Consider the following 22,683-nt stretch of genomic DNA (forward strand, 5'->3'; position numbering starts at 1 on the left):
AAATAAGAACATTTCTGCGTTATTTATTACGCTACCGATAACTTTTGTGCAATAAAACATACGGAAACAACCGAATGCAATACTGACAGTTCCGAAAAATCTTGCTGACGTAATCCTCTACCAACCCCATTTATATTCTACCAAAAACTATTGTTAGTTTTTATCATAAATCACCTATTATTAATTTAAAAGACACTTTTTACATTTCGTTAGTTATTTGGCGCTTCTTAAACTGTTGCATCATATAGAAATTCTACTCTTAGTGGCGACATTGGAACTTCAAAGAACTAAGTATCAAAATTAACTTGTAATCAATCATAATGATAATTAATTTGACACTAACTGGACCGGGGCGGCTGGAAACGAGTAGTGGTGTGAGAAATTAATTTCTATCCAGAAAAACTTATATAAAAAAAACTAACAACAAAGTCTTCTAACCTACATCGATCATATTCGTTTTTGCCAAGAAAAACTCCGCGTTTAAAATATATAAATTGTTGAAACTGGATACCCTTGTAGACAAAACTCGGTTTTTAAAAAATTGCGTCAAAATGGCATCGCGTACCCAATTCTTGATTCTAGATTGGTAGTACTTGTTTTCATTCAAATTGAATTCGGATTCGAACCGACGTCTTCTTGCATACCTTGGCAGACGCTATACCAACTAAGCCACGGAACGAACCAACGGACCTCACGAATTCTTCTATGTGCTTCCGTCGTGTCTTTGTACTTGGTCTTTCAACGACTTTTTAGTCGTAGCGCCATCTATGAGAAATCTAGTTATTTATTTATGTTTTGTTAGTTGTTCTTTACTTTTTTGTTTTTATGTTTTCTTAAGAATGTTTGAACTTTCTAATTACCTATCGCTTCCATAAAATATTTGTGTCTTAATCATGTCTTAATAACTCTGTGTCTGAAAACTACTTTGTCTATTCCAATTTCATTTAGACATATTGACAGTTTAGTTTAAAGTTATATTTTGATAAGAAAAAAAAATTATTCATATTTCACTGTTATTGGATATAATAAGCGAGAAAAAACAATGGCTACAGTAATTAGGCAGAGTACACCGTAATGGCTACAATAATTAGGCTGACAACACCGAATGTGAGAATGGCCGTTTAAAAATTAGATATTACACCAGGAAGATGGTTTAAAAAACCTGAGATGCGGCGCAAAATTGACATAGACCATCTCAAAGTTCTTATGTGATTATTTTAACTAATGAAAAGCTCGATATCCCGGTCATATTAAAATTAATCATTTTTCTAAACAAATCTCAGTACTCAATAAGCAAAAAAAGAAACTATTTTGGATTGAGCCACTATTCTTTGCAAGCAGGGATACGTATACTTAATAGTCCATTTATAACTCACCTACAGATTCAAAGCCTCTCTCGAGGTCATCCCTCTCATAGTCGGCATCCTCTCCATTGCAAGTAGAATCTATGTAAATGACGACAAACAGGAGTAGCAACCTGGAAATAAAAAGTGATTATTAGAAATATCGAAATTCTTAGGTTTTCGTGATTTAAAATCGTGTATATTTGTTTTTTTTCATTATCACGACCACGGAAGAAAAAAGCTATGGGAGTGCATTACGCCTCAATTTCTATTAGAACCGATGTCGCCAAAACTCACACAAACCTAATTTGAAACACTACAAAATCTTGATATTGATTGATCGTAGTTTCAAATTTGAAAAGAAATAACAAATTCTGGATTTTTAATACAGTTCGCATATCGTGGAAAGTTCAACACCATCAATACCTATTATTGCAAGTTACGACGTTTTGATATTATATTAAAATTTCAATCAATGTACTGCCATCTATTGGTTTTTGCTGAACGACAACGAATTGGAGTTATTAATTTAGTTCTCCAAAACAGAAGCGACTATATTGCACGGGTATAAGCTTTACTTTCAATTCTTGTAACATAAAAATTATTTCAATAAACAGAAAATTTTAAATTTATTAAAATAAGGCTTTCCGATGATATGAAATACCACCACAGATTTAGAGATGAAATAGATAGTGATATCGGGCGAGCACCTAGGCCGGATGGCCGGATATCTGACCCACTGTCGTAAACATGTTGCGACCGCTTTACAGCGCGCATCACCGTGATTGATTGATTAGTGAATGATAGCGCTTTCACATTGACGATTTGATTTATTGTGGTCACTTAGTTTTTATAAAAAATATAAATTTATTCGATAATACAAACAAATACATAACAGAAAAATGTTAACAGTAAAAAAATCGCAATGTTGGATCTGTTTATGAAAATAAATATCAGCAACTTTTACCACATGATCCAAAAAAACTGGTCTTCATCCACCATAATTTGCCTTTATTAAAATTTAAGTGTCCTAAATTTACAGATAACTTTATCTCTAACTTCATAGTTCTTTCAGTTACAAGTAACAAACAGATTGTCAACGATCCTGTAGTTGCTGTATATTCCATTAGTATCATCTTTAATCAATAAATCTATTTATTTGGCGTATTGATTATGAATTTTTCACAGTTTTAAATATCCGGTATTCGGCCGGATATTGTTCAACTATTCGGTATCCGGCCGGATAGAAAAATAGGCCGGATAATCATAGGATATTCGTTTCATCTCTAGGAATATTTTTGATGCGTCTATCATTGTTGCACTCTAAAACAACACAATAAGGCAAGTTTGTAGGATTTTAGAGAATTTGCAGGAAAGAATGACACAACCATACCGTACAAAGCGAAAATGGCGGACTGAACTCATACCGCGACCTATAGTTGACACGCGTCTGACGCTAACTAACCACTTCTACTGTATTTATTGTTCTGTGGTCACAACTGACTGACATGACCAGAATACCTTGTTTTCTTTACTACCAAGTGACGAGACGACGAAGGCACTTAAGTACTTACACACCACTGGCATACACAAATAATAAGAGGTAAATACGGGTGTATGGGCTTTGACGTCTTGATTGTAGGTAGTTAAGTTAGTTGTAGTTTGTAGTTAGTTAAGTTATAGAGTTGACGTACAATCGTAAAGTTTATTTTTGTTTAAATACAAGTTATTATATGGATGCTTATGTGACCGATTGCGACAGAGTTATTAAATCAACTAAATTATAATAAAAAGTGAATCAGTCGATTCACGTAAAGTAGGGCGCAAACTCAGCGTCTGAATCTTGTACGTGACCCGTACAACGGGATTGTTTTTAAAATACTAACAACCTAGTCAAGATTTCGGGAGCGATTGAAGATTTTTAAAAATAAAACCACGAATAACTTGGACATTCGACCGATTTGGAGGCTGGACATTTAATAATGAATTACAAAATATAATGTCCAAAGCTAAGACCTTATCTATTCCTATAGTTGTTATGCACTTTAGCGCATTATGCAGCGTCGGCTGCTTACAAGTACATTGGTATGTACCTCGGTTATAATGCCTAGAGTTAAGCTCTAATTTGTATGGAGCGCGGGCGACCACAGTGCCTAACTACCTCTCAGGACTATGTTACTAACATCATAAACAACCACTTTTGTTCCATAACTTTTAATGATTCGTCACATTTCACGTCCATACAAAAATAAATAGATTTAAATACATCGCCGTAAACGGTAATAACTCTATGCAGGTCGGGGTTGGATGTCGTCGCGGAGGACGCTTATTCTACCAAGTACAGATCTAAAACTGTCAGATAATACAACAAAAACTTACAACTTTATTTTTGGTAAATTTATTATGTTTTGTAAAAAGTCATGGAACAGAAGCTGTTGTTTATGATGTTAGTAATACAGCCATGCGAGGTTTTTAGTTTTTTTTAAATAATCTTTTTTATTATAGGCACAGTCTAAGTAATTCCTTCTTTACACTGTGGTATAGGTAAATAAATTCTAGCTGTGATACCTACCCAAGAAGATTTGCACTGGGAACCCAAACGCCATTCTATTCGTTTGTTTTACTTCTTGAATAAAGTTTACACGCAAGTCTACTTTGTCCATCTGATCTACAATAATATCTAAGTCATAATATCTAATAAATGTTTGAGAATTACTTATACTTCATAATATTCTCAAAACACTCGCTGGATGTTCAATATTACGTCGGCTTCATTTTGATGTTGTAGTTGTACTTATAGGACAGACTCAAACAATCATTATTTGTTACGTAAGCAAATTACATATCGTCAAATTCTACTACTTATTCACAAGACAGATTCCACTGAGAAGAATGAATAAGAAATTCTAGCATAATATAAATAAGCTATTTAGGCATTTGTTACATTAATCATTTGCAATATTCATTTGAGAACCTCTTAAGTCACTACCATAGATTTTTGTTTTCCAAGTACGCAGAAACTATACGTTCTAATTATAATTGTAAGTCAATGGTTCTAATGTAAAGTTTTTGTTTCACATTTTTTTTAAACCTCGTATAAATGGCAAATGAATATCAGTCGGAATTTTATTATGGGAGCACATGCATTGCCATTGCCATTTAAATTCTGTAGGTGAGAGGAAAGGACTTAAGCTCATATTTTGGAATTTGATGTTTTAGAAATTTAGCATTCTAAAGTCTAGTATACGATTTTAATTTTGAGAAAAATGCACCGTGTTGGATTCTGCATTCGGAATACGGCACTGTTCTCAAGTTTTAGGTATTTCGGATATTTTTTCCATTTGGTCCGAAAGGTTTATTAGGAAGATTTTGTACTCTCCAGCTTTCAACCTACATTATACTCTCTTTTTTTTGTGGGTTTTTGTTTTGACGTATCAGTGGAGTTTAGTGCATGGACGTAGAAAACTGCGGCTTTGGAGAAATGCCCTTAACAATTAGATATTTATTACACATTGACTTACAATTATATGGACGTCTGGTCCGCGCTAAAAAGTGTCCGAACTTATAGGGCGTTAAAATCGTATACAGAGCGTTATTCACGCTTTAGTCTTCTTTTGTTTCTTCTGACAGCCAAGCAAGCAAAATTACACAGTACTTCGATGACATTACAGTTTAAATTCAACATTTTAGCTTTTTCATATTCCTTTACATGTCACTACGTTTAAATAGGTTGACTTGGGACATTTTTTTCGTGGTTTTTGTATTAGACCCGTCGTCCATTTATTTGTAAGTCAATGGTATTACACCAGGAATATGGTTTAAAAAACCTGAGACGTGTCTGCAGCGCAAAATTGACAAATCATAGGCCATCTTAACGTTATCATGTGATTATTTTAACCAATGAAACGCACAGTCACATTAAAATGAATCATTTTCTAAACAAATCTTAGTACTTAAATAGCTTTAGAATGCTAAAAGTCATACAATGGTAGAAGACATTATACTATTGTCGTCGTTTGTTTTTTATTGACCTCAAGGTCGACCTGTAAAGGGCCCGAAACGTCGGTTTGTTCGAAAAAACAAATATACGCGAATTAAATCCGGAAAAATAGTTTCATTTCTTAAGGTCGATTTTAAATGCCTAATTTAGAGCCTCATTCTCTTTGAAACACTCTGTAATAAAAATAAGAATTTGGCTTAAGGCTCTTTACCTCTCACCCGCAAAATTAAATTGTGGCTGTCAAGAGCAGCTAGTTTATTTTTATTCCTCATATTAATTTTTTTGACTGCCTCTGTAGCCGAACGGTCACCATGCCGGACTGCCACGCTGAGGTCCCAGGTGCGATTCCCGAAGAAAGAAATATTTGTATGGCCTACATTTATTTCTCTCGTGAGTTTGGATGTAATTTGTCGTTGTGTGTGTGTGTCCATATCACCCACGACACAGGATTTTCCTAGTGCGGGGCTATAATGAGTTAACGCACACAGCGTTATTATTATTAAAAAAAAGAAATAAAAATAAAGTAATTTCGCTCCTACTGGGTACAACTCAGTGACCGCCTTGGTCCATCTGTCGTCGTCCTTCCTAACAACATGTCCTGCCCATCTACATTTTAGACTCGCGATCCGCGTACCGTCATCTACGAGTTTTGTGCGCTGTTGTATCTCCACGTATACGGTCGACGAGGGAAATGCTAACCATGGCGCGTTCCACTGCCCTTCGTCTGTCAACTTTAGATGTGTGATGTGACGATTGATGATCCAGTTGTAGATGTTCTTTATATTCTACCAAAATGTACAGAGCTGATGCTGATATTTGTTTTGCTTTATAACAGGGATAACCTGTACCCTTCTAGTAGCAGTAGAGCTCCTTGTGAAGGAGATTACTGCGTTCCAGTTTAGATGGGTAAGGGTGCTGGTGAAATTACGGGTACACGGGACTTGTCAACTTTTGTCTCAGGATGACGGGCGCAGTGGCTGTGCTCATTAGATCTTTGTGATTTGAAACTTACGCGGCAATTGTTATGGACAGGCGTGTAGCTTACCATCGGGCGCACGACTCGCTCGTCCCTTAACTTAATATTGTAAAAAAAAACCTAGTTGGAACACCTTTTGCTTTTCACATGGACACGTTTTTTGCGAGTCTAAAATGGAGATGGGCAGGACATGTTGTTAGGGAGGACGACGACAGATGGATTGTCAGGACAGATTGTCACTAAGTTGTACCCGGTAGGAGCGAAAATACTTTATTTTTATTTCTTTTTTTAATAATAATAACGCACACACTCAATATAACCCCGCACTAGGGAAACCCTGTGTCGTGGGTGCTATGGACACACACATAGGACACCACAAATCACACCCAAACTAATATTTCTCTAGGCCGGGAATCGAACCCAGAACCTCTGCGTCGCAGACCAGCATGGCAACCGTTCGGCCACGGAAACAGTTTAATAATATGGTGTAAAAGTTTTTTTTTTTTAACTTTACTATAATAATAATAATAATAATAACGCACACACTCAACATAGCCCCGCACCAGGGAAACCCTGTTTCGCGGGTGCCATGGACACACACATAGACTACCACAAATTACACCCAAACTCACGAGAGAAATAAATGTAGGCCACACAAATATTTCTCCCGGCCCGGGAATCGAATTTGGGACCTCAACGTAGCAGTCCGTCATGGCAACCGTTCCGCAGTTAAAAGTACTATACAAAAACCATTTTACCCGTTATAATGGTAAACCTTATGGTGACACTTCACATGCTATTTGTATTTGCGTGTTTAATATATTTGGCAAATAATCACCATGCTTGACAGTATGTTTGACAAAGTATTTGCCTTATTTGGCAAACGCAGCAAACACCAAAATCGTGTTACCATACGCGCTGGGTCGATTTCTCGACGCACATCAAAGGAGTCAAATGGGTAAATACGCAAGTAAGCCGTCCACACTTTGGTCTTATTCATTATTTTAACTCCTTAGTTGGTTCCATAGACGATCATATTTTGTCGCCTTACTTTTTCAAACTTGTATCTTAAAGCGCATAGTTATAGAAATGCAAAAAATGGATTCTATATAAATTTTGCAGGCTGATTTCACATCACATTTCCTTCATATTCACAAACTGGCTTTTGCCTATTCTTAAAGTAATGCATCCAAATTAACACCCTTGATAATAAATTTAAAATAAATAGAAAATTTTGCCATCTCCTCACTTTTTATAAGATACAAGTTTGAGAAATTAAGGCATCGATTTGTCAGTGTTTGCATGTAGGTACGTCAAATATTTTTCTAATTACATCAACCACCCAATAGCGAATACAGGTAGTAAAGTGCCGCCATTAAACAAACCGAGCCTATATCTGCCGACTTAATTTTAAAAGCATAATATATTCACGCTACTAACGTTACGCTAATAACTCAACCCTTTGTCAGATAGACTTTGTCTGCTGGTCTCCAGAGCACTGTTTTTATGTGTTTCTATCATTTCTATTTACATAATTATATCATTTCAGTCACCATCTTATTTAAGAGCCAGACTCTTGTCGGTGTAACCCTCTCCACTCCTCACGGTTCATAGCCAGTCCTTTGACCTCTCTATAGCTGTTCACTTTGATCTTCTTTTGTATTTGTTCACTGTGCGCTATTCTTGGTCTTCCTCTCTTTCTTTACCTTTTTATTCTCACTTTAATTATCACTCTTACAAATTCGTCATTACGCAACAAATGTCCAAACATTTTTCCCCTTCTCCTATCTGTTGCATTCAAAAGACTTCTTTCCTCCCCAACCCTTTCCAAAACTTCCTCATTTGTTGTCTTTTCAATCCATTTTATTTTTTTCATTCGCCTCCAGCACCACATTTCGAATGACTCCAATCTCTCTCTGCCCTTGTTTGTTATTGTCTGGAGTTGTACTGGAGTATTGCGATACTCCAGGCTAGGTTTTGACGAATCATTTCGATACTTACCTAATATTGTAATTATTCACTCACTCGTTAACACTAATAAGTACCTAGATATTGATTTGTATTGAATATCTTCATGATATTTTTGACAAAGATTTTTTCCGTCTGACACTGTCCTTGTTGCATTTAAATACAATACATTTACAATTTTTCTTTGTGTTCGAACTTTGTATTAATAATTATAGTGAACCAATTTCACAAAAAAATAAATAAATATCATGGTAGTAGATATCGAGGATGGTAGTAGAACATCTTATTAAAGCATTAGAAACAATATTACTTTGCTAGTTTATTTTATTAATACAAATTTAGAACACAAAGAAAAATCCTGTAAGGTCGAAGAAATTTTTCTTTGTATACGATCACGGAAGAAGTATTTATGTGATCTGTGTATACGATTTTTGTGTTATATTACTTTGTTTTAAATTGTCCTTTTTTATGTAAAATAGCGATCGCTTGACCACAATGTCATATTAAATGACGATATAAACGATGTTACGCGTTTGTTTGATAAATACCTATTTAATATAGCCTGAAATAGACCTAAATTATAGCCGGAAAGAGTCGTTTTTACAAGCAAAATTATTGATAAAACAATGGGAAGGTAGACGTCTTGTTCCAGTCTAGAAACTGCGTCCAAAATATCAAACCACATACAAGACTGATTGACTCTTGAAGGTTGAGGAAGTGGGTCAATTATTTGTTGACCCACAGTCTTATTGGGATCTCATAGCGAAACTGGGTCGGTGGCATATCGGTGTTGCTGTTCACTGTTCAGCAACTCGATTGATCGTATTGACAGGTCAAGGTTAATTGGTGATTTGTGTATCGACATAATTGGAAATGGGATGGCTTTGTTTCTGTGCAACGTGTTTGTTGAACCAAAGTTCATAGGAGCAAAAATCCCTTTACTAAATGATTTAGAATGCGACCGCAGTTGCATAGCACAGGATGTCGATTTAGTAGCAGTAGAGCTTCCTGTGAAAGAGTTCGTCCAAGGAAGTACTGCCACCTTACCTATTTCTGCCGCCAAGCACAATACTGCTTGCTGCGCTCCGATCTTGACGGGTAAGGGTGCTGGCGAAATTGACGACGAGTGACGGGTGCAGTGACAGTGCCGTAATAAGTGGCACTATAGTACATAATTCATAAATTGCTAGCATAGGTTTATTTTAATTGGACATTCCTACATGTAAATAACCACTATTTCATGTATGGCGAAGAGTGATCTTGTGGCTTGCACATCGGTTTTCATGGTGTCACCATCTCTGACTCAATGTAGAAAAAGTAACTTTTCTATATAGTCTCGGGTCAGGGTGTTTGCGCTACCGTAGTTGTTTCCAATTTCCATAACACACATGCTTTACTTACTTACATCTTGGCATCAATGCGACCTATGTGATGTTGTTCTAATGTTAATACCATTTTGGTAAAATTACAGGCACACGGGATTTGTCAACGTATGTCTAAAGGTGATGGGCGCAGTGTCTCTTAGATCTTTATGATTTAAAACGATGAGTTGCACTGCAATTGTTACGGACAGGCGTGTCGCTTACCCTCATTATCGTCTCAAACCAAAACACTACACGCCGCAGTGCAGTGTTTTATAATTTCATTACAACAAGAATCTTTGGGCTGTGTAGTGAAAATAAATTTTTACGTTTTTATAATAGAAATTATATTGCAAAGTAAAATTGTAATGGCTGGATAGAATTCTTTGATATCTAATGTGCAAAACAAGTTAAATGTATCTTATTTTGTTAACTTCATAAGTTGCAAAAAACTATAATTTTGCAATTTTTTCAAAATGCTGTTTTTGATGTTATACATAGTGTATTGGTTTGAAAGGATATACCTTTTTTCCTTCCTCTAAAGGTAGACCGGACGCACGACTTCGTCCCGGCACTCGATATCATAAAAAAAATATTTATTATTTATTTATGACTCGTTGTTGCCATATATAAATAAAACATAATTCTTGTAATGGAATACAAGAAAGAGATTACTCTCAGTCTTGGCTGTATGGCGCATTAGTGCCTTTGTCTTTTCCAATGGAAGAAATAGTATCAAAAAAAAAACAAAAAATTGGATCCCTTTGAACCTTAGAGGACGGAATAAAATAAAAGAATTTTGAACACTGTGCCGCTCTCAATGCGTACAAGTTTTTAGTTAGAATGACGTAATAGAGTCGAGTCCATTTCACCAAAACGCAAGCACTAATAAAATTATAAGTCTAATATTAAGTAGGTACACGAAATTTATAACCTATGTACATTTTTTATTAGTCAATTTAACTGCCAAAAGCTTTTGTTTTATAGCGTCCTTGTCCTGTTCGGTCAATCAATTTCAGCGCGTTCTGTTCAAACGCACTGTATACTACCAGTATACAAGGTTACAAGACTTCATAAAAAAAAGGAGGAGGTTCTCAATTCGACTGTAATTTTTATTTTTGTATACATTATAACTCCATTGACTGTGAACCGATTTTGGTGATTATTTTTTTTGTTGGAAAGAGGGTACCTCCATATTTAAATTAGAAGGAAATATTCCACCTCTAAGGGAGGCAAACTTACATTATTATTACAAAAGCATGTTTACACTGAAGTTGAAGAAAAAACATCGAGATAAAACCTACAAGTCGAAGACGGTCCAAAAATCATGGAAAACGATGGCGAACTCCCCTTTCTCTTCTCTCCCTAGAGGGGACCCGTGTTAAGCAGTGGTAAACGTATGACAAGAATAACGATGATAATGACAATAAAAGCTTAATTAGTAGAAAGTAAAACTAGGATTTTTAAATTATATGAATAAAATTGGGTACCCGCGGCAAGGTGCCCAAGATTCTGGCAGCGTTCCCCCTTTGTATTGCTATGCTAATGCGTTGAGCAAGGTAGCTGTCGGCCCTTGGGTTTACATAATTATTTATATATTTACACTTATTTACATTTAATCTTACGTTACGGGAGACCTATATGGCCATGAAAGATTTCATACTTCTGTCGATTGAAATGATTGGTTGTTGTCATTGGTTGTAATATCTGAGGAGAAAATCATCGTTAAGATAGTATAAGCCACCTATCTGATATATTGAAAATACAGTCAGTAGTTGAAAAGTGTGGACAATAATTTTGAACCAGTAGATGTTTTTTTAAGCCAATACAATTCTTAATTTTGATATCTCTAATGAACACTACGCCATCTTAGTTTTAGAACGTGTTTCTGCTTTCTGTTTTTGTTTTGTATTTGTGTCTTTTTTCACAATATTCGTTTTTTGTTTTTTGTTTTCGAATTTTATTTTTTGTTTCTTTATTTTTTTTCACAAGATTCAGGAAGTATAATATACTCATGGACATAATTCGAGCCACCTTGCAATTTATATTAAATGCCGTTAGCTTAAAAAATGCTTGATTGACCTATTATGCAACTATGAAGCTGGAGATTTTTTTTTATTTGGCGATAACTATATTTTTATATTCTAGGCCTTTTAAAAAACTTTTTTTAAAGACCAAAAAAAGTAGTTTTTATAATCACCCCCGCCGTAACCTTTAACCAGAACACAAAACTAATAACTGTTTCCCAAATGTCCAAATATAGCACCTGCATATTGATTATGAAAATTTGAAATATATGTACATGTTCACTCGCAAATAAATTTTACTGAAAAATCTACATATTCAAAAACGAATAACCAGGCGTGCTAATGATAATTATATATTTGTAAATATCGCGGAGTAATTATACAAAGCGGAGGTCAAGTATACAACAAGTCACCGAAAAATATTTAAAAAATGCAGTCATTCCAATTACTTATTCAAAAAGAAATTAAAATTGCACATCATGAGGAATTTCTCACACTAATGATGTTTTTATTTCTATGTGTAATATGGTAATTGTACCTATGTATCACCATGGCAATTGATGTGCAATACTTGATGAGGGCCTTCTTTTTGTTTTTTATTATTATACTAAAACACCAAATTTTACATGCGTATCTTCACGAACGCGTACTCTCTGTAGAAAATGATATCTTGTATTTCTCGCTAACTGAATTTGTATTTTTTTGAGAAGTAAATATCTGAAACCATATCTAATTCAAAAACACTCATACCTCTAAATTTCAGGGCTACATAAGTTATAGGAATGGTACTATGTCAAAACACTATAAATATAATAAAAGACAGTGTTTTTATTAACTCGCCAGCACTAAATATAGTAGTAAAATAGTAATGCATAGTATACTAAGTATTAATAAAAAAAATGACATTATAATATAGACCACACAATTTTGCGATCTGTCTCCTGCAAAAAAATTAAAGTCAACATTATTTTGATTTAGATTCCCAGAAGTACGTATATATAAATAAAAACCAGCAGTTAGATAATACCCGACCATGTAGTCTCTCTAATTGCGTAATCTGTTCCTTTTTTTAAATTTGAAGTGGATTAATGGTTTTGGAAAAGGATTTGTTCGATGAATTTTAGATAGTTTTAGATAGATGAGTTTACACAATGTACAAACAATTTTTTTTTATTACATCAATTGACGGGACGAACAAGTCGTGCGCCTGTTGGTAAGCTCACGCCTGTCCATAACAATTGCAGTACCACTCGAGAGCTTTAAACCGCAAAGATCTGAGTGGCACTGCCACTACGCCCGTTTGACAAAATTCAACACAGAAACAAAACACGATCACTAATTGATAGCGCTTTGTTTGGAACATGTAGTTGCTGTGAATGTTCTTGTCTACAGATTGAAGTCGTTGCGTAGTATATGCATACTAATAATACACATACATACTTAGAATAATAACGCATAGAATGATAGTTTCATATCAAAGGAACTGTCACAAGTGAGGCGAAAATCAAATTCATGTAGGCTAGTTTTAATAGTAGGTTAATTTTCGGTTTTAGTGAATATTTATATAAAAATACAAGTTGAAACGCGTTACTTCCTTGTGGAATGTGATGTTAGTATCTATTTTATGTTTGTCTGACGTATTTTTACACTCATTTACCGCATATTTCGTCATTTTTAGCTAAAATTCTTGAGCTGTTCACGGTGCAAGTTGATCTTGAGCACTGACGGCCCGCCCGCTCGTGTAGGCCCTTTTGGCGCGCTTCAATTTGCCTTACTTATCGTGTGCGGACTAGGTTTCTATGCGTTATTATTCTAAGCATACATACATAAATTGTTGCATATAGTTCGTATTATTTTTATGAATTTCACAAGATAAAAACGCTTTTGACGTATGATCACTCTATCGTTACTAAGGGTATGATTTCGCTTAACATCAGGCTGACTTTCAAATTAAATGATTAGGGGCGGTTTAAATCCGTGGTGTACGCGAATACAACGTGCTGTGTACAATTGAGTATTCTAATTACATTATTCTGACTCAAAAAGAGTCTAGTAAAAACCATCAAATTTTCCGCATGAAGTTTTCATTGTTTTTTTTTTCATTGATTAAATACCAAGGAAAATTGAGTGAGTCTTCTAATACACTGATCTAACTCAATAAGGATCAAGTAAAAACCATAACAACCTCCGCATTAAGTTTTCATTCTTTATTTAATTAAGGAAAATTAATTTCGTGATAAATAATAATAAAATATGCTTTTTAGTTATGAATAATATACACTGTATATTGTATGTATTGTATTAGACACTGAATATTTAAATTCAACTCTATTGCATATAAGGAACGGTCCAAAGTTCAAATTGTCATGCTTGATGTGAATCTATACTTTTTAAAACTTTGATTCGACATTTCTTGTGACAAAAGAATTTGGGTAGTCAGATACCAATACTTCAAACAAGAGTAGGCAGAAAGAACAGTTTTTGTTAACATGTTTCAACGATCCACGATTTGTATGGAAACTAAATTTATTTAAACAGGTTTCTTTTATCGAGTTGTTAGGTTTTCGCGATTGTAAAACATAGAAAATGAAACTTTTTTTTCAAGCAAACTAACGTCACGGGCCAATGGTTACGTTGGTTTGTGTGAAAAAAACAAATATATACGCCATTCAGACCCGGACCCGTTTCTTATATATTTTTGACTATTTAGTTTAAATATCCTAAAGTATAGTTCTAGTCTTCGATAAAACTCCCGACTTCCCAAAGGATTAACGTAACTTTTAACCCTTAATTATTTACCATTCTAATAATTAAATTTAATAGACATTAACTAAGATTAATTAAAATAAAAAAAACTCACCTAAATCCCTCCATACCCCATTCACAAAAACAATAGACTAATTTATCTTAGATAATCTCTTTTTTACAGTCTCAGAGTTGTTCGCTCCGCGCGGAGTCTATTTCAACTACGAGATTCGCTCGCGCTGAGATTGCAAATAGTGATATTTCAATTAATAACATGACAGTCTTTTAATGTGATCGTCAGCACCGGCTGTTATATTGGGTGTTAGAAAAAGACGACAAATAAGTAAATTAAAAGAAAATGGTACACTGATTGTGGTATTGCATTAATAGGAACTATAATTTAAAAGCAATATTGTTTATTACCAGAATCAGTTAGTCTACATCTACCTAGGAAATGAGACTATAACTTTCTATTATCTACGATAGCAAATAAAGCTTCGCCATAGAATAAATAAATACCTTGTGTTTGATTTGGATGTAATATTTAAGAAATAGCAGTAGGCTCCTTTTTAAAGAGTTCGTCCAGGCAAATATTGCCACCTTACCTATTTCTGCTGCCAAGAAATAATGTGAACTTTACTGCGTTCTGGTTTTGAAGGAAGCGCTTGTCAATTTATGTCTCACGGTGACAGGCGAAGTGCCAGTATCCCTCAGATCTTTAGGATTTAAAGCACTGAGTGGCACAGCAACTCTTATGGACACCGAAAATCAGTGTACCAAATGGCACGTTACTTTTTGAACGCACGTCTATTTTTATCAAATATATCATCCAATAAATTATTTTTCAAATGGCGTCATATTAGCATTGAGCGTGCAATATGACAAATAACTATTAGTCGACACAAATTTATTTTCACCCTGAATGGTATAAATGATCAGGATTAATACATTTAATACTATATAAAGTAGTTTTGAAAATTCAAGCTATGTTGTTCAAACATCTCTAATGAAATGTAAACTAAAAAATGGATAATAGCATTTATTTTGTAGACATAATTATTATATTCAATTATGTTGCAATAGCACTGGTATTGCAAGAGAACAAATTAATGATAAAAGTAATAAATAAGTTTACTGTTGAAATTATAAATAATAAATGAAAAAAAACTGCTTATTTAAATTACCACATTTTCAACTAAATATTGTCTGACTTATTTATGTCACATTCTCATTACACACTATAAACACAAATCGTAATAGCTTTTTTGGAATATTTTTTTAGTATTTATTATGCTAACAGTAATTATTATTATTATGAATTACACCGGTGCGTGGTGATCAAATGCAACTAAAAATCCCGCCACTACAGTATGCTAAAAGAACCGGAAGTGCCTTGTTTTTGTTTCAATAACGAAGAAAGCCATTTTATTAATTACTTAATGAGCCATCAGTTTAAAACACGTAACAAATAAGAAACTCAAAATGTAATAATACTTAAAGTAAAATGCAAAAACCCACCATTTTTTTCTCACGATGGCAAACTTTAATTACGTTCCGTTTCAAACGAACGTCTAACCAAATTCCTTCAACGTTGCAGTGTCACTTTTTCTATTTGTATGCATAAAGAAACGTCAAAGTTGTCAGTCGGTCAACGTAGAGCTTAGCGAAAATTTTTTTTTTGTTTCGTTTTTTTTTCTTTCAACTGTGACATTGGCAAAATCATCAGTTCTCATATTGATGGAGCCATAAAAATAAAAAGTGAAGTGAACGAGTGGATTCTTTCATCATTTATTTCGATATTACCAATATTTTTTTAATAAAACAGACTAAAACACATAGCAAAGGTAGTTATTTTACTGTTCAATCTATATAATTTGTTCGAAAATGAAAGTTGCAGTGAAACTTATAGGTTATAATCGTTGCGTTTTCAGATGCCACTATCGTGTAGATTTTATCAAGAAAAGTATCCAGAAGTAGAAGATGTGGTGATGGTGAACGTCAGATCGATCGCTGAGATGGGCGCTTACGTACACCTGCTCGAATACAACAACATTGAGGGCATGATATTGTTGTCTGAATTGTCGCGTCGACGTATCCGATCTATTAACAAATTGATCAGAGTGGGAAAGACAGAGCCTGTTGTCGTCATCAGAGTCGATAAAGAAAAAGGTAAATAATGTTTCTGTTCTTGTCGAGTCAATAACAAAAAACCAGTCCTATATTACTTTAGCCCAATATTTCTGTTAACAAGTATAATTAATTGATAACATTGCTAATAATACATTAGTTAATTGAAGCCGTGGTCTCAAGCAGAGGACGCGAGTTTGAGACTGGGCTCGCACCTTTGAGTTTTTCGGAATTTATGTAAGCTTTTCGGTGAACAAATACATTGTGATGAAACTTGCATGTCAACGAAGATTCACAGCCTTCGGAAAACGTATTAAGTCCCCAACCCGCAATGGGCCAGTGTGGTGGCCAATACCTAAACCCTCGCCTAGGAGTAGTCCCGTACCCAGTAGTGGAATGTATAAATAGTGTTGATGATGAATGATAAGTTAATAACTCAATGTGTTATTAAAATTCTGACACACGTATACATGCCACAAGCTGAGTTGTTCAAATTTTTTTTTTTCCAACAGCTATTTTAAACGCTATAAAAATTACATAACATTTAATTTTCGTCGGTTTGAATCTGGCCGGATTGAAGGAATTTTTTCTGAGTGTTCGATTTTTGTATTAATAATTATAACAAATTAAAAAAGATGTTTAGTTGTGCCTTACATTATTAATATTTTATGTGCAAACCGTTGAGCATAGTGTAAGCAGGAAGACACAACTAAACATCTTTTTTTATAATATAAGGGACGTGATATTTTAAACCACTGGTTATTCCTAAATCTTTCATTTATAGCATGAAAGAAGAGAAAATTCTTAGAAACTTTGCTCTAGACACAATCAAAATTGCAGCAGACAGTAAAAAGTTATAGACAGACTTGAAAAAATAACATAGTTTTTTGGCTCACCTGAAAAACCGTAGTTTATAAAATAAAATTGATTTGGTGTTGAAATTCTACTACTGCATACTATATAACAATAATCTTGAAACTATCTTATTTTTCAGGTTATATAGACTTGTCAAAACGTCGTGTATCAGCAGAAGACATTGACAAATGCACAGAGAGGTATGCAAAAGCAAAAGCCGTGAACTCGATTCTCAGACACGTAGCAGAGTTGTTGCACTATGAGAGCTCCGAGCAATTAGAAGAGCTTTACAAGAAAACAGCTTGGCTTTTTGAGGAGAAATACAAGAAGAAGGCTTCGGCTTATGATTTCTTTAAACAGGCTGCTGTGTAAGTAAAAAAAGTACCTGATCCTTTAGTATGATAGTCGCAAAGATCTGATGGGCACTGCTACTCACCTGTCACCCTGAGACATAAGTTGACAAGTCCCATGTGCCTGTAATTTCACCAGCACCCTTACCCTTCAAAACCGAAATACAGTAATGCATACATTACTGCATGGCAGCAGAAATAGGTAAACTGGCAGTAGTTCCCTGTACAAACTCTTTCACAGGGAGCTCTACTGCTACTTTTTATAATTAAAAACTAATAACCCGTTTTACTTAATGTGTTTTACCTATGATATAAAGAAATAGGTGCATTTTAGCCTATAGCGTTAACTTTGTTTTCATACGTGAATTGCAAGACATTTTATCATTACTGAATGTACTTTAATAAAGAAAAGTGATAATCAGAAACTAACCAACAAGTGAGTATGTGGTTTTTGTTTTGTTGGGAGATATATAAAATGATAAAGGGCTATAGCAATCAAAAAGTATTCAAAATATGGCCTTGTGGCAGTATAGCTCCTTGTGAAAGACACCACCACCTATTGACACCTTACCTATTTCTACCGCCAAACAGTAATGTCCAAAGTAAACAGTTATTTCGGTTTTGAAGGGAAAGGGTGCTGGTGAAATTGCACGCACGTGGGACTTGTCAACTTATGTCACAGGGTGACGGGCGCAGTGACAGTGCCCCTGAGATCTTTGCGATTTAAAGCTTTGAGTGGCACTGCAACTGTTACATACAGGCGTGTAGCTTACCATTAGGCGCACGACATGTACGTCCCATCATTTGACATTATTAAAAAAAAAATTGTAATTTCAGAGACCCTTCAGTGCTAAACGAATGTGGTCTCGACGAGAACACAAAAGAAGTCCTTCTAGCCAACATCAAGCGTAAATTAACGTCTCAAGCAGTGAAGATCCGAGCGGATATTGAGTGTGCGTGTTACGGTTACGAGGGCATTGACGCGGTGAGGACAGCATTGAAGTCGGGCCTTGCATTATCTTCTGCGGAGATGCCTATTAAGATCAATCTTATTGCACCACCTTTGTATGGTAAGTGAATGATGTTTTCCACTAGTTTCGTTGACAGTCTTTTCAAAGCTCCTACAAAGATATTTTTATATTGCAAGGTCTTGCATATTTTTATTTCTATAGTGTCTCTTTTTTCATTTAACCTTTTAAAGTCATCTAAATGTACGTACGAGGGGCGACTGAAAAGTAATTAGTTACTACGTAAGAAATACATTACTCTCATACAAAATAAAATATATAATACCTACGCTATAATAGCCTTCAAAATCTGACGAATGACACCAGGCGCTCAGTACGGGGGAAAAGGAACTTAGGCACGCACTCAGAGAGGTGAAAATAACGTTACCCGCCGTGTGCAGCCGTGCGGAACCGAATGCGGGTGCTGTACATGAATGTAATGTAAATAAAAGACTTGTCTGAGCTCTTGCACTGTCGGCGGTACAGTCAACGATAGACACTTATCGCGTAACCTCGAACGAGTGTCGAAGCCCTGGCCAGGCGCACGACTTGTTCATCCTGTCACTTGATATCATAAAAAAATTATTGAAATTGATGGTGGATCCATATTGAAAAGTCCTAATTAAATTATTCAGTAATGACCACGTCAACGCCTGAAAAGGCGGATGGGCTCAAGGCGCTGCAGGACGCCATCGACCAGATTAAGGAGACCATCACGAAGGCTGGCGGAGTGTTCAACGTACAAATGGCGGTATGTACAAATTTCTATTCAAGGTAGTCAATATGAACAGTTCATGCTTGAAGTTAGTGGTTACAAATAGGAAATTAAACTATTTTTCCAGATTTAAATCGCGTATATTTGTTTTTTTCAAACAATTCGACGTTTCGGGCCCTTTACAGGTCCCATGGTCACAGTTGACTTCATTTCCTATGTGTAACAATTTTTATTTTATTATTGTTAATGTTTGAACGAGTTACAATGTTACAAATAAATCCAGAGAGAAAAAAGAATTACATAGCATGCATAACTATTTTATAGCAAAAATTAGACCCTCTCTATCTTGATCCTGTTATAAATAAACAACTAAATAGGGCCTTCTAAAATGTATTCGTGACTTGGACCACGACAGTAAGATCTATTAATTGCTAGACTATAATGTCAATACGATATGGCTCGCCGTTCAGTTAGTAGTACAGACAATATCCGCCAGATGTCGCTACTATCCTTTGAGACCTGGAGCTTTAAAATTCAAGTCGACAATCAGAGTGCAATTTCTAAATACTATTAATGCTTTTCGAATATATAGAACTTCTGTATTTCATGCTGCTTACTTTAAAGTTAATAATTAGGTCAATTTGCGTCGACAAAATTATCGCATTGTAATCGTTGTGTGTTGTCTGCGCACAGCCGAAGGTTGTGACGGCCACGGACGAAGCCGAGCTGGCGCGACAGATGGAGCGTGCAGAGGCTGAGAACGCAGAAGTCGCGGGAGACTCCGCGGAGGAAGATGAAGACGGAGGTCAGTGCTCCCTACTTATTTCTATTAAATAAAACAAAGGCCTGTTTGACCTTTATTTTTTATTTATTTATTTATTTATTTTATAATAGCATTATCAAGTACAGACAGTATTGTAAAAACCATAACTGGTTTAACTCAATACTGGTGATTTTAACCAGATATAAAATTTCGACATACAAAAAAATTAAGCTACACTAATAATTGAGTAGACCACTAGGACACCGAGCGTGGATAAAAACAAGCTATAAACTAATGAAACAATTATTGTTCCGAAAACGAATTCTTAAATGGTACTTTTTTAATTATCTGAAAATTGTGATAAAAACGAGATAAACAATATGAAAAAACAAAATCACAGTATTCAACTTTTTACTTTATTACTATTCAGAAATTGAACATAGAGAACTGTACTTTGGAACTGTAATCTTAAAATAACTAGTTTTGTAATTGTTCAGAATTAACGTAGCTAGTTTTCCAATAACACAATGATAACTTGGCCAGTTTTCCTATACTTAAAAATAGTAAAAAATACAACTTATTCTAATGAAGTCTAATTTTAATTTTCCTTTAGACTCCTATATCCACGTCGTCAACAATCAATGTATCTTAATTACCAGTCTTTTTTTCTTCGATCACATTTGATTGTACTTGCCCAATAATATGGGTATAAAATTCAAAAATTTCGTATGTAGACCAATCTTCGCCGAAATGTTAGACGAGCAAGTTTTTGATAAATGTACACGAGCGACCTCTCAAATGACAAAATAATAAATACTAAACAAAATAACGGATTTTGCACGAGTTTATGCTCAATAAAGCAGCGTTTGCAGATTGACGACAAAATGGCAACTTTTGCAAGTGTAAAACTAAGAAAGATAGCGACTTTTGCAAGAGTCGTCAACATTTGACACTGATTTGTTCAGAATATACCAAGTTTTGGCACTGTATTGTTAAAGTATTTGAAATTATTTAAAATACTGATCCATTTCACGCCATTAACTAATAATCATTAAAAATGTCACGTAGAGCCGTTTGCAAGTGGACTAGTCAATTAATCTAAAACAATTAGTGTGTATTTCATTAAAAACGGTAAAACTAATTATTACATCGAAGTGCACCTATCGTCGTGTCTTGCATTCTACAACTCGCCAAAACCTTGTGCCATTATATGACAACTAATTAATTACGCTATAACTTTTGTAGAATATATACTCTCGGACACGTAATACGAGCCATCTCGAATTTTTGCCTTAAAGGGCTAGAATACAAAAATAGTGTTATCATCGAAGAAAAAGGTTTACCCTGGTTTTGCAAGTCCAAATTTCCAACAAGGACTTATGGAAAAGACTTTTAATATGCAAGTTTCAAAATTGCGTAGTTCTTGATCAATCGAACATTGTTTAAGCATTTAATACTGGTACGAGGTGGCTCGAATTGTCCGGGAGTGTATTTTTTAAGCACAAATTTAATGTTTTTTTCAGTTATGTTATTTTTTATTTCTGTAGGTAGGTTCTAGACAGTATCGATGACAATTTTGTCACAGCTGTCTCTCTGTTTTCTTCCTCCATATTGATCCATATATTTTAAAGATTTTGCCATCTTTAGACTAAATTAAACTAAATCTAAATCTTTTTTCTTTCATTTGAAATAAATTAGAGAAAAAAAGATTAAAAAAGATATGATGGAAAAAAATTAAATATTATTAAAAACCTTATTACTTGTTAATGTCCAATATTTTTATAATCACTCAGGCATGGGCGACGCAAACGTGGATGAGCCGCAACAAAACGGCGCTTCGGACGACGACGACGAAAACTGAACAGCCTATATCTCAAACCACATTGTACAGAACACCCTGTACTCGAGTACAGGATAGGCTGTACGTCTTGCGTATAGATGCGGGCGTCGCTCTATTTCAAGTGCGTGTGGACGTCAGAGCTCAAACTTAAATTGGTTGCCTAAGGTCTGTATTATATTTATAAGTAATTAAGTTGGGTATATAGGTGGACCAAAACACTGTAAGTCCGTTGTTATCTTGCTTTCGTTATATGACCTAACGTTAAATATAGTCAGCGTTTCTCCAACTTCTCCAATATACAAAACAACTAGCCCTACCCCTCAAAGAGGCTCTACAAAAAAGAAAAAAAATTTAAAAAGCTAGTGCAATGTCTGTGAACCACAAGGCATACACGCGAATCCTCAGAGTGCAGTGCTCCATAGAAAATAATATTAACAAAAAAAGGAACTAAGAAAACAGAAAACAAAGTAATGGTCAAACAAAATATTTAATTTCGAAAAACTGAATATATCCACATAATATAAAAAAGAAAATATGTGACAAGCTCACGCTAATCGTCCTCCATGTTAAATAGTTCCGGTGGAAGGTCTTTGTCTTCTCCAAAAC

General features: G+C 34.8%; 2 protein-coding genes across 2 annotated transcripts in view; one reads left to right on the forward strand and one right to left on the reverse strand.

Annotated features, from left to right (window-relative positions):
- The window catches only part of LOC113230338 (collagen alpha-1(IX) chain-like), a 60,095-nt gene extending 50,353 nt beyond the window's left edge, over positions 1-9,742 (reverse strand). The window contains exons 1-2 of the mRNA XM_026464233.1: positions 9,693-9,742; positions 1,377-1,477 (exon numbers count right to left, since the gene is read on the reverse strand). Of these exons, the coding sequence (XP_026320018.1) occupies positions 1,377-1,477; positions 9,693-9,742 (151 nt within the window). The remainder of the gene's footprint in view (positions 1-1,376; positions 1,478-9,692) is intronic.
- Positions 9,743-16,351: 6,609 nt separating this feature from the next.
- Positions 16,352-22,641, forward strand: LOC113230564 (eukaryotic translation initiation factor 2 subunit 1). The gene is made up of 6 exons (XM_026464585.1): positions 16,352-16,589; positions 17,542-17,770; positions 18,590-18,822; positions 19,395-19,510; positions 20,168-20,279; positions 22,031-22,641. The coding sequence occupies exons 1-6, from the start codon at positions 16,352-16,354 to the stop codon at positions 22,096-22,098; spliced, it is 996 nt and encodes a 331-aa protein (XP_026320370.1). The 3' UTR covers positions 22,099-22,641.
- The last annotated feature ends 42 nt before the right edge of the window (positions 22,642-22,683 follow it).

The sequence above is a fragment of the Hyposmocoma kahamanoa genome, unplaced genomic scaffold (assembly GCF_003589595.1).
Source record: "Hyposmocoma kahamanoa isolate Upper Pololo Valley unplaced genomic scaffold, ASM358959v1 101, whole genome shotgun sequence".
Lineage (NCBI taxonomy): Eukaryota > Metazoa > Arthropoda > Insecta > Lepidoptera > Cosmopterigidae > Hyposmocoma > Hyposmocoma kahamanoa.

Coding starts and splice junctions, on each gene's coding strand:
- LOC113230564 (XM_026464585.1), top strand. CDS start 16,352: ATGCCACTATCGTGTAGATTTTATCAAGAAAAGTATCCAGAAGTAGAA. Junction 18,823..19,394: donor TATTGCACCACCTTTGTATG/GTAAGTGAATGA, acceptor TAAATTATTCAG/TAATGACCACGTCAACGCCT. Junction 19,511..20,167: donor TGTTCAACGTACAAATGGCG/GTATGTACAAAT, acceptor GTCTGCGCACAG/CCGAAGGTTGTGACGGCCAC.